This window comes from Micropterus salmoides, unplaced genomic scaffold (assembly GCF_014851395.1).
Source record: "Micropterus salmoides isolate LMB-PRFRI ecotype aquatic unplaced genomic scaffold, ASM1485139v1 Ms_hic_scaffold_13, whole genome shotgun sequence".
In the NCBI taxonomy this organism is placed as follows: Eukaryota; Metazoa; Chordata; class Actinopteri; order Centrarchiformes; family Centrarchidae; genus Micropterus; species Micropterus salmoides.
In genome coordinates, this window is record NW_024040374.1 from 27,518,313 (window position 1) to 27,530,704 (window position 12,392).

Sequence of the window (12,392 nt, forward strand, 5' to 3'; positions counted from 1 at the left end):
ATTGCAGGGTGCACTTTCCAAACCGAGATTCTTAGAAAATTCTTAGAAAAGCCACGGTGAGTTGCACATTAAAATGAAAAATGGAAAAACTTACAACACACACACCTTGACAATATCTAAATTTCTTTGACAGCTATTCATTCAACTGTGCTCTGCAGCCGGGTTGGAGTGCATACCTTTCACTGTCTTCACAAAGACCTGCTTTTCCTTAGTGGGGTCCTTTTCATCCAGCAGCACGCCGTGGAATATGCGGCCAAACGTACCTGTCAATGACAAACCACAGGTTTTTTATTTGAGGAAAAGGCCAGGAGAGAGACAGCCAGAGGCCTCACACGCAAACATCTAAATGTCACCTCACTCACAGGCCGTCACGCCCGACTGATCTGTGGACAGAGATGGACAGGCTTCTGCTTAAAAAGCTTTGTCTCTTTACGGGATTAGGCAGCATTGCCTCTTGTCTCACTGACATGAGCCCAAACAAGAAAGATTCACTGGAGCTCAGAAGACCTTACATCACTTACACATACAGCGTGGAAAGGCAAAGTGAGCACGTTCATCATCTCCTTTGTCTAAACTGTCAGCCCATTGCTCCAGGACTTTACTGAGGTAAAATGCCATTTGAGAAGATAAACCATCAACATAAACTCAAAAAAAAAAAAAAAAATCTGAGCCCTAAGGCTAGCTCTGCGTAGTGTTTCAACAGGAGAGGAGACAAAGCACAACAACAGGGTTAGTGTGTAACTGTCTCCCTCACGCCCCTATCTTCTCTGTCAAGCCTGTCTGGACCTGCTGGCTCCCAAAAACAGATCCCAACTCAGAGTTCAACGGCCACAGAGACATGGCCTTGTAGGTTTTGTATTTGTCATTTCTTAATCGTTATCTCTCATGGTTTTAATATTATTTTGCAGTAATTTTTTATACAGGATCTGGTGTATGAGGTTTGACACCAAAATTACATAGTGTTTTAAAGTAAATTAATACGAATTTTGAACAGAGTACCGCCCATGTTCTGATTTCATTTCTAGACAGAAACAATGCACATAAACCACCAGAGAGACCTTTAAGTGGCATTTTAAAACAGAACACCCACACTTTTCACTTCCATTGTGTTGCAGTCAGCCTTGGGTAACTATTACATCATTCACACAGCCACACTAAACCTCAGTGTGGGCAAATCTCCAGAAAGTGAAGGACAGTCTTGTTTAGCTCTATCACTCCATTACGATGCTGAATCGTCTCCAAAAGAATCCAGCGAGAAAAACTGATCGAGCCAAACTGAAGCCCAAACACTTGTGTTTGTCTTTGATATAAAGCCAGAGAGAGAGAGATTTAGAAATGTCAACATCTAAGGCTTCCTGTCAATATGTAATATGCCTCAGCAAGAATGAACTTTAGCTATTTTAGGTTCACGGCAAGTGTTCACTGACACTGATCTGATGAGGCATGCTCATACACTGCAAGAAAAAACAACAGTAGTAGTCATATTAATGGCCTAGGTCACGTCTCCTTTATCAGACACACAAATACACAAGAATAATAAGGATGTTCAGGAAAAAGAAAATAAATATACATTCTTGTATTTCCGCATTCATTAAGCTATTGAAAATAAACAGAAATCAACTGTTTGTGCACGAAACTCTGTTCATCAGGATCTAGATTTCACCTGACAGATTTTTAACCTCGTCAGACTCAACAACATTATGGAGCAACTTCTGAATTTGTCTTGCACCTTTTCCCAAAGTGGTAACCTCGATAGTTACGATTTGCAGCTGGTAACACTTGCTAGTGGAAACTTGTAACAGAATAAATCTAAACAATTCTGAGGCTCTTGTATACGGCGTCAGATTTATGATATAAGTTGTGAGCCCGTTAAAACATACTAACAAGCAAATTGTATTATTTTCACAAGCAGAGACATTAACTGCTACTTGCACAATATCAGTCATTGCGCACAAATTAAACAAGTGAGAGTTGTACAAGCAGCTGCGAGTAACAAACAAAACATAGGGAGAGGAAAAAATGGCAACTGAGAAGGGGTGGGAATCTTTGGGCACCTCACTATTCGATTACGATTCAGACGGCTGCCATGCAACTAGAAAACGATTATCGACGCATCTTGATTTTTTTCTACGGGATTTCTGGATAATTACTATGCATTTAATTTGCACATTAGAAACGAAAAGAAAAGTAGCTTAAACAGGACTAGCTTGCGTCCCTAATTTACAAATAAACCACAGCTCCTCCTGGTCACCACCTTCTTCTCTTAATAACCAGTTTTCAGACTGCTCTGAAAACTGAAATATAATTTAACTGGTATCAGGATGTACAGTATGTGTACAGGACAGAGCTGTACACAAGTTTAACTTGTACACTTCTCAACCCTGGACAAATAAGTAGTAATGACATACAGCTCACATTAACATTTCGTTTACTCTGATTTAGCTGGCGTTACATAGCAGCCAAAGTACAGGGGAGATGCTAGCTAGCGCTAACCGCCTTCACTTTCCAGCTGTTGAGGAAACTACAGACTTATTTTATCATCTTATTAACGGTCACGCTGTGAGCTACGATGGACGTTTACTGCCAGACTGAAAACGTACTGCCAATATCTCTAATAACTCCGCTAACTTTCACCGTCACTTTCTGCCGCACTCTCTCTCTCTCTCTCCCATCCGCTGCGCATGCACAGGACACACGGAGCCAGCACAGCGGTCAGTGTAGCCGTGCTCACACAGCGTGACAGGGAATATAAGCTGTCCATTGATAGTAATGATAGTGTTCAATTTTAGTAGGGTGGAAGCAGGTTATTCATTCTGAAGCAGTGCAGGTGTGCTGAACACAAGGGAACACTGGTCTCTGTTAGGTGCACACCACAGACTGTCAGGGCGCTGCACTTCCGCACTTCAGAGTTCTGCCTTTTGCGTTCCTTCAACGCTACCTTATTATTTAACATTTGAATAATCGATTTTTGACATAATCGATTCAGAATCTTTTACGTATGCATCGCAATTCATCTAAGAATAGATTTTTTCTCCCATCCCATACAGAACTAAGCAGTCACCATGCAAGTGAAAGCTTCTGCTTGGCAAGTGCTGGAGGGCATTCGCTCTCACAGGTTAACTCCAAGTTGAGTTCTGCTCGCGCAAATCAACAAGACCAAGGGAGGCACTTGACCTGTCCTCAGACTACTCTGCCTAATCTCTCTTTGATTTACGGAGTTTTATCACACTCACAACATATAACATAAAATCTAGTGCATTACTTGTGTCTTGTAAACAGGCGTGTCTGTATCTGACTACACCTTACATTTGGTTGCTAGTGGGGCCAAATGTATCTCTGACCACCAGAGGAGGGGGTTTGGGCAACTGGACAACAAAGTGCTTTAAATGCTTTTGGGTGCATGTACACCTGTACGCTTACATTATTAAATGCTATCCAATTACAAATGAGGCCCACATTAACCAAACCATGGGTTTGAGTGCTACAGTATTAAACATTATCTGAAGCAATATTCAAATTTGTTCAATTTATTTTATCAATTTTATCAATTTATTGCTACTAGAAATTTTCAATGATTTACAGAAAGAAAATAAAGTATTAAACTGAAATCATAAGCAGAATATCATCTCTGCAAACCCTCAAGGAATTTATTTTAAAAATGAACAAAATGATCATAGGCTTAATTGTTGCATCCCCCCTTCTATTTGTTTGTAGTAGCATTAGCTAATGCAAATAAACTCTTGATCTTTGCTCTTAAAGGTTGTAAGACTGGGGATCTTAGGAGAACTTCTGCTCTCCCGGTTCAGAAAATGTAACATTCTTTCAGCATAAGACAAATAATCATGAGATATGTGTTTATATATGCTGTATTCAGAAAGTATGGCTGTCCACCGAGGGTCCCCATCCAACCTGAAAGAGCTTGAGAGGATCTGCAGGGAAGAATGGCAGAAAATCCTCAAATCCAGGTGTGCAAAGCTTGTCACGTCATACCCAAAAGACTTGAGGCTCTAATCACTGCCAAAAGTGCTTCAACTAAGTACCGAGTTTTGGGTCTGAATACTTCTGTCAATGTGATGCTTCAGGGTCACTGCACAATCCGATAGATGAGAGCAGTCATACGTCACTTTCCTGATGTTGTATATGTAAGGATTGTCCACGTTGATCGCCATCGACATAACATAATTGTTTGCCTGACTGGCCAAAGGATTTGGGCTCCTAAATAGATAAAAAGCAATACGTTTTTCTTATTTTATGCTGTTAAATTGGGAAAGACTTGGGATTTTTCCATTTAGCACCAGTCAAATTAGGGGGTTTGGCTTTCACCCAAAAAGTGGCAGGGCATGATGCAGGGGCAAAGTGCCTGTGCTGCTCTCAAGACTTTTGAAGTTTTTCTTTACATGTTTAATTGTTTGGATTGTTGCAGTGCAAACACATAAAAACATATTATATCGATTAATATGGAATATTAGATATAAAATACAAATACTCCTATGACATAAGTTGTGGTGAGCTGTTTGATCAATTTGTCACTTTTACTTATAGAACTTTTTTTTTTTTTTACTTTATTCAAATGTTGTTTAAATTTACATATTATAGATTATATCAACATCTGCACCCATCCCCTGGGAGACTGGCCAGAAATAAGAATAGTAACAATACTAGTAACAAATATTATTAAGAACATAAAAATCAATCAATAAATACCTCTTCAGCCCAGCAGGTATGCACTGGTGAGGAAAGATAGATTTCCAATTATATAGAAGGTCAGTTTGTAAGGAAGTCCAACATCCAGTTCCAGAGCGCTGTATATAAACCCAGAGTGCTAAGTTTGCCAATCGGTTTCATGGGGGAGATTGTGTTGAATGCTGAGCTGAAAACAGCATTCTGACGTAGGTGTTTTTCTCAAGGTGTGTAAAAATCATGTCCAGGTTGACTGGGATGTTGTTTTTTATGTGTTGGAGAACCAGTATCATCAGTGCATCAGAATAGAGGCGAGTGTGGTAGTCATTCAGACTAGACACTGCAGATACTTTTTAGATACAGAAATGATAGTGGCTGTCTGGATGCAGGTGAGCACGTTCTCCTGTGACAGTGGTATGTTGACAACATCAAATAGCTGATTGGCACAAGTTTTTCGTACACATGGGCAGGGATGTTATCAGGCCCAGACTCTATGTTGAGATCAAAGAGAGCATAAAATGTCTTTAGCTAGTGGCCTCACACGTGATAGGGGCTCCTGCTTTTGTAGCATGTGATGTTTTTAATGGCCTACCACATGTGTTGGTGGTGAGGTCTCTCTCCAGTCTGTGCTGGTGTTTCCGGCTTTGCCTCCTTGATGCCAGTTTTCAGTCTTGCTCTGGCAGGGCTGTATGTTTATCCAACTCCTTAAAATGCTTTGGATCCAAAGGGTATAGTCTGGAATTAAAATAGGACTCTAGGCACAAATTACATTTTTACAGAATTGATGCTCCATGCTAGGGTGTGTGTAGGGTGCACCAGTGCCGAAGGTCAAATTTAGCTTTATCAAACAAGAGTGGAAAAAGTGGGCACCCCTGTCTTGTTCCCTTGTTTAATCGAAAGTATTTGGATAACACACTATTGGCGAGAAGAGCTGCATGTAATACTCTTAACTCATAACTCATAACAGGGGTCTGCAAATAAGTTTGGAATCAGGCCAAACTTTTTCAAAGTCATTAGATGGCGTCCCAGAACATCGTCAATTGACCATTTATATTCCAACATTTACTGTGTGTGCGATTAGCTCAGTTGGTAGTGCGCAGGACTCCCGTTCAGAGAGTTGTATGTTCAATCCTCACTTGCTGCTGGTATTTCTTCTTCCTTATTCAACTAACTGATTGTGTCGAGATCGTATTACATATTACAATTAAGCATGTGCAGGAGTGTGTAAATCCTGGTGATTGGTCCACATCAACCTGTGGACACTTATTTTCATGTCCCCAGTATATCCAGGCAAAGGAAATTCCCGCTTTCCTCAATCTGCGGTCCCACATTTTCTGACAGGCTTTTTCAGAGGTGTGTCAAGCAAGCCAGAAACTCTTTTAAATTTCTTTCAGAACTTTTCAAAGTAAAAGCTCTCAACTGAACATGACATAAAGTACTACTGCAAAAATGTTCTTGCGCTTTTATTTTGTAGGCACAATAACTTTAGAGGAAGTGATTATATGAGTAACATTTGCTGTTGAGATCTGATTCAGCACCAGCCGCTATAAATATTATTTTTTTGCCACTATCAAGGTAAGCTGGCCTCCTATTGCCGACCAGTGGTCTATTAGATAATATATCGTGGGCACCAAATTATTTTACAAACAATTTTAAGAAGATGGGGGAAGTGCTTGGTCACAGCACCAGAACAAGGATTGCTAACTTGAGTCTTAGAAAGTTCAAGTCTAAGGTGGGCAGGGTCTCTTTTTTTGTACTCTGGAGCCATAGAGTGGAATGAATTGTTAAAACTTACAATAACCTTCCCACCTAACCCACCTTCAAAACTAAAATCAAGCAAAGTCTGATGGAGAGCATGCCCATATAAGGGACCTGCTTGCTATTTGGACCAGTGGTTCTTAACCTGGGGGTCGGGAAAATACTTCTATAGACACAAAATTATAGAAAAAAAAATAAAATAGACGGACTATAGTTGTGAATGGAATCACTTTGGATGGACACTGTAAATATTTTGCACCGTTTAATCCAGTAGGTCAACTGCTAACACCAAAGAAGAATCAGACCCCGATCAGACAGAAAGCGCTTTGCAGGTTCGACAACGCGATGCGCACAGCAATGCCTTTTTTTTGGTTGAATTTAGAAAAGAGCAAAGCGCTGCATTTTTATCATGTTGCTGGGCAACCACAGAATCAGCTGTCCTGTCAGTCTAATCAAAGATTAGCCTATAGCGCCAGCGATCTGTAATTTTTGGTTATAGTAGTAAGTAATAACTGTGATAATAGCAGAAACTTGATCACAACTCACAGGTCTGTGTCTTTTGTTTTAAATCTGCTTTAAAAGAAAATAGACAAACGGGGGGGGCGCCTGCTCTGGCGCAAAATATTTTCAACCTCAAAAAGGGGTCGGACAGCCAGAAAGGTTAACAAGTGCTCTAGAGTCGTCCTATAACTTATTAATGTGTATTAAAACTGTATGAGGTATGGTGTAAATACAAGTAATTATGTATTTCAGACTGTGTAATTGTGAATCACACAATTTTACGAGTTACAATGGCTGCCAGTTCCTGTTCCAAACATTTTTGCTGAGACCTTGTAGCTGATCCTGAGCAGACATATTGGTCTTTCTTTGGGATTACTTAGTTAGTTACCTCTGTCATTGTGGGGGGCAAAGATCCTCGCTCAGTGACTTAGCAAATACCTCACATAGCAGTGGGCAAAGCTTGGCTGAATACTCATATACCAATCAAGGCCCAGAGCGTTATCGCTTTTTATTTTACTGATTACCCTTTGCATTTCCCCCACAGGCAAAGCACTGTCTAATGTCCCACTATATTTCAAGGTACAAGGTACAAGGTTGTTTGTTAGTCATTATACTGCACAAGTCTGCATGACAAACCGAAATTTGTAGTTCCTTCATGCTACACACACACATATGATCAAGTGTAGGCTTATATTAAAATACGGTAACATTTAAAAAAAAAAAGACAATATATACAGTTATTTCTATACAAATATACAGACACATATATACCGCAAACATTTCACTGTGTTTTTTGAATTTGCATCTGGGTGAATGGAAACAGCTGCAACCAGATGATAATATGAAAGTTTCATCCTCAAAATAAACCGTCTGACACTTGGGAAACACCTTTACTGCATTTGAGCATCAAGCATCATCGATGTAAAATACAGAGTCCACCTCCTCTCATCTCGTTTTGCGCTGGCAGCTTGGAACATGGACCACCTGCCAAGTGCTTGATTGAATGTGAATCTGAATTCCGTTGTCTGGTCAACACGAGTCCCATTTTGCCCAGACCGGCTCCTCAGGAGCAGAATTAAGTCCATGCTGGGCCAGCATGGCACCTCTCCTAGCTCTCTTTCCTCTACTATCCAGTATCCAGGGTAGGCAGTTTATTATTTTCAAGAAACAATTTTACTCTGTTTACAGCCTCAGATGTATACAATTGCTCCTAGGATTTTTTTAACTGACCCTTGATCTTCCGTTGATTAATAGCGCCCTTCGTAACATTCATCTCTGAGATATAAGCTTCTGCTACTGCCTGCCGTAGTTGGTGTGCACGCACTCGCCAAATTCATAATAATTATAGTGAGACTTTAAATGGAGTTTTTCTGCCTTATCTGTAGGCAGGACCCTTTCCTTATACAGGTCTGCTGAGGGCGTTGCTGCATGTTTCTCTTCTATTTGTTTAATAAGGTGGTTAGTCATCTAAGCGGTGTGGCTTCCTTCTGTTCATGCTTGCTGTACAGGAAATGACTGGCCCTCTGAGGGATGCCTACATGGCTTCCCATAAATTTCAATTCGATCGCATGAGGGGATTCATTTTCCACATGGTCATTATCTAACGCTGTACTATGGTCTGACATGACAATTTCTCCAAAATCATAGAAACTGACTAAAGGCAGGAGCCTCTTATCTAATATGAAGAAGTCTATTCTCGAGTATGATCAGTGTGCAGGGGGGAAAATGTATACTGTCTGGAGTTGGGGGTTTTTTAGTCTCCAGGGTTCTACTATCCCATAGGCCTGAAGAAAATAGTTAATGTATGTAATGTAATAAATTACATAAAAAAACTTTGTTTCATTTCAGTAATGTTGGAGAACTAACAAACAATCCCACCCCTCCCTTCAGGCCTCCCTCTAAAGTCACTCACCCAAAACACATTTTCATTTGCAATAAGTGCACGGACAGAGTGCACGCAGGTAGGCACAGCAGCGTAACGAAGTAATGCGGGGCCCCGGAGCAAATATTTTCCATGGGCCCGGACAAACCAGCCTTTCATCAAAACCATGGACAGCGGCTGCCTGAACGCCAAATTAATCAAAGCAATGACCACAGAATTCCCCCAGATGCCCAGATGACATAATTTACCAGCTTACACCAACAAATCAAAACATAGAGAGACACTTTAACAATAAGCACAGAACTATAGTCATCCAGAAATTCACAGCAAGTCATAAGTCTACAGGTATGATCACACAATCGCAGATAGACCTATTCATTATTTATCAACACAAGGGCAAAGCGGCCAGAGACGTTACACAGACAGGTTACAGTAAGTGCACATGATCTAAATTACGGGAGGAAGGAATGGATAGATGGATGGATGATATCCAAGCATGTGATCGCGCATGACAGGCAAAAGATCATCACAACTAAATTTAATAAGTTGCAGGTAGAAGTAACATTTATTTTGATAAAATGTTCATTTTTGGAACACGTCAATAACAATGGAAACGCATAAAACCAAAAATATGTTATAAATGAAACTAGGGAGGGCGGCGCGGTGGTGCAGTGGTTAGCACTGTCGCCTCACAGCAAGAAGGTGGGTTCTCTGCAGGTGCTCCGGCTTTCTCCCACAACCCAAAGAGATGCAGGCTAGGTTAATTGGTGTCTCTAAAATTGTCCTTAGGTGTGAATGTGAGTGTGAGTGGTTGTTTGTCTATGTGTGGCCCTCTGATGGACTGGCGACCCCGCCTTTCGCCCAATGTCAGCTGGGATTGGCTCCAGCCCCCCGCGACCCTGTATGCAGGATAAGCGGTTGATGATGGATGGATGAAACTAGGGTAACCATGAACATTATATATGAGGTATCACTGAGCAATAGTGGAGTGAGGTCTTGTAGGCCAATAAGTGCTTATTACAGTCCTGCCACAGATACCAGATTTCTTTCATTTCTGTGTCACAGAATTTGATTGTAATGATTGTTGTCAGGATGTAGATAAATAAATTGCTTACACCAGCTTTAAATGTGCGTCTTTCTTATTTAATACTTGTCCTGAATTTATTTTATTTTACATTTAATTTAGTCAATGTCATGTCATTGATTTCTTCTCTTGTATAATTAATAGGGAGGGTATGGGATTAGAAAATTCTAAAATATATAAATATTCCCAAACAAATGTCAAGATATTTAACTCGTAAAACACAGCATTTTGACAATTTTGGCAAGTAGCTCTTCCTTCAATTTGCTGATTGCTCGGAAGATAGAGATCCTTTTTTTGACTTTTGTTGGGTCTTCAGAGAATTATAAAGAGTAATTCTCAGAACTTAATAAAATGTTAACCACTCCACATGACACAACCTGTGATCAGATACTTTGAAGAGCCAAGAGCAGAGTTCTGAAGGTGTGGTCACCTTTTCGGATTCTTGAGATAATGTTCACCCCTTTTTGAAGGACACAAAAGTCATTTGGGAGCTTCTTTAGGAGAAAGAAAGAGTAAAGAGATACAGAGAAAAAAAGAAAAAGGGAGCAAGAGATACAAATACCTTCATGCAAGACATCTCGTAGTGTGACTCTCTCCCTTGAGATGGCAATGTCTTTCACTTTAGCTTTTGCCTCCATTAGAGTAACACTCCTCAGGTCATTCTTCTCTATGCGCAGAGATGGGTAGCCTGCAGGGATGGAGAAAACAGACCCATAATAAAACACAGTTGAAAAGGATTGAGCAGTCAGTAAACCCTGATTAACACTACAAAACAACACAGGGAACATCGGTCAGAGCCACGTGTTATTCACAGAAATGCTTCTTGTAAAAAACACACAGAATCCTCATATGAATTCAAAGAATTTTAGCAATTTCAAGAAACATAGTCAGCAAGACGTGTACAGTACGTTGCAAATGTTGCATCAAAGCAACTTCATGCGAAGGCCTGCTTTACATCACTTCCACTTCCATTACATAACCTTCCCATGTACTCACTGTTATTAGCTGCTGACTTACTGAGGTAGGAGTGAGTTTTGACACAAATTACACACACACACACACACACACACACACACAGAGCGTTCCCCACAGCATTCGCACACAGATGAACAAACAGAGTGCAAACACGACCCCTTTATATCAACAGATGAGTTCACAACATGTCAGTGATGTCTGCAGCTTACTGCTACCCAGGAGGACTCTGCAAGGCTGAACTGTGTCCAGTTGCTTAAACAGCCTGTAGATAAACCAGTGGATGAAAGGAGACAATGGAAAACTCACTGATACACAACCTCCAGATAAAGTTGGTGGCCATGACTGTCCATCTGCTTACAGGAGACAACAGTCTCTTCTTTTTCTTCTACATCCAATACTTACCCTCAGTTGTGAGTTTGATGGGTGAGAATGAAGCATGAGGCTTTATTGTCAAAAACAGATCCCATCTCGGTTGAAACACACACTCACCGTCCACTTTATTAGGTACACCATGCTAGTACCGGGTTGGACCCCCTTTGCCTTCAGAACTGCCTTAATTCTTTGTGGCATACTTTCAGCAAGTTGTTGGAAACATTCCTCAGAGACTTTGGTCCATATTGACATGATAGCATCACGCAGTTGCAGCAGATTTGACAGCTGCACATCCATGATGTGTTTGAAGGTGCTCTATTGGATTGAGATCTGGTGACTGTGGAGGCCATTGGAGGGCAGCGAACTCATTGTCATGTTCAAGAAACCAGTTTGAGATGATTTGAGCTTTGTGACGTGGTGCATTATCATGCTGGAAGTGGCCATCAGAAGATGGGCACACTGTGGTCATAAAGGGGTGGACATGGTCAGGAACAATACTCAGGTAGGCTGTCGCATCTAAACGATTCTTAGTTGGTACTAAGGGGCCCAAAGTGTGCCAAGAAAATATCCCTCACACCATTACACCACCACCAGCTGCCTGAACTGTTGATACAAGGCGGGATGGATGCTTTCATGTTTTTAATGCTAAATTCTGACCCTACCATCTGAATATCACATCTGAAATTGAGACTCATCAGATCAGGCAACATTTTTCTAATCTTCTGGTCCCCAATTTTGGTGAGCCTGTGTGAATTGTAGCCTCAGTTTCCTGTTCTTAGCTGACAGGAGTGTCACCCGGTGTGGTCTTCTGCAGCCGTAGCCCATCTGCTTTAAGGTTTGACATGATATGCGTTCAGAGGTGGTATTCTGCACATCTTGGTTGTAACAAGTGGTTATTTGAGTTACTGTTGCCTTTCTGTAATCTCAGACCAGTCTGCCCTTTTTCGTCTGACATCAAAAAGGCATTTTCGTCCACACAACTGCAGCTCTCTGGGTATTTTCTCTTTTTCGGAGGATTCTCTGTAAACACTAGAGATGGCTGTGCGTGAAAATCCCAGTAGATCAGCATTTTCTGAAACACTCAGACCAGCCCATCTGGCACCAACAAACATGCCACGATCAAAGTCGTTTAAAGCCCCT

General features: G+C 41.0%; 1 protein-coding gene across 3 annotated transcripts in view; it reads right to left on the bottom strand.

The window, feature by feature from the left end:
• Positions 1-12,392, bottom strand: part of ryk (receptor like tyrosine kinase) — a 50,594-nt gene that overhangs the window by 10,604 nt on the left and 27,598 nt on the right. For all 3 annotated transcript variants that reach the window (XM_038716699.1, XM_038716700.1, XM_038716698.1), the window contains 2 exons: positions 10,468-10,593; positions 177-263 (listed from right to left, as the gene is read on the bottom strand). In XM_038716699.1, the coding sequence (XP_038572627.1) occupies positions 177-263; positions 10,468-10,593 (213 nt within the window). The remainder of the gene's footprint in view (positions 1-176; positions 264-10,467; positions 10,594-12,392) is intronic.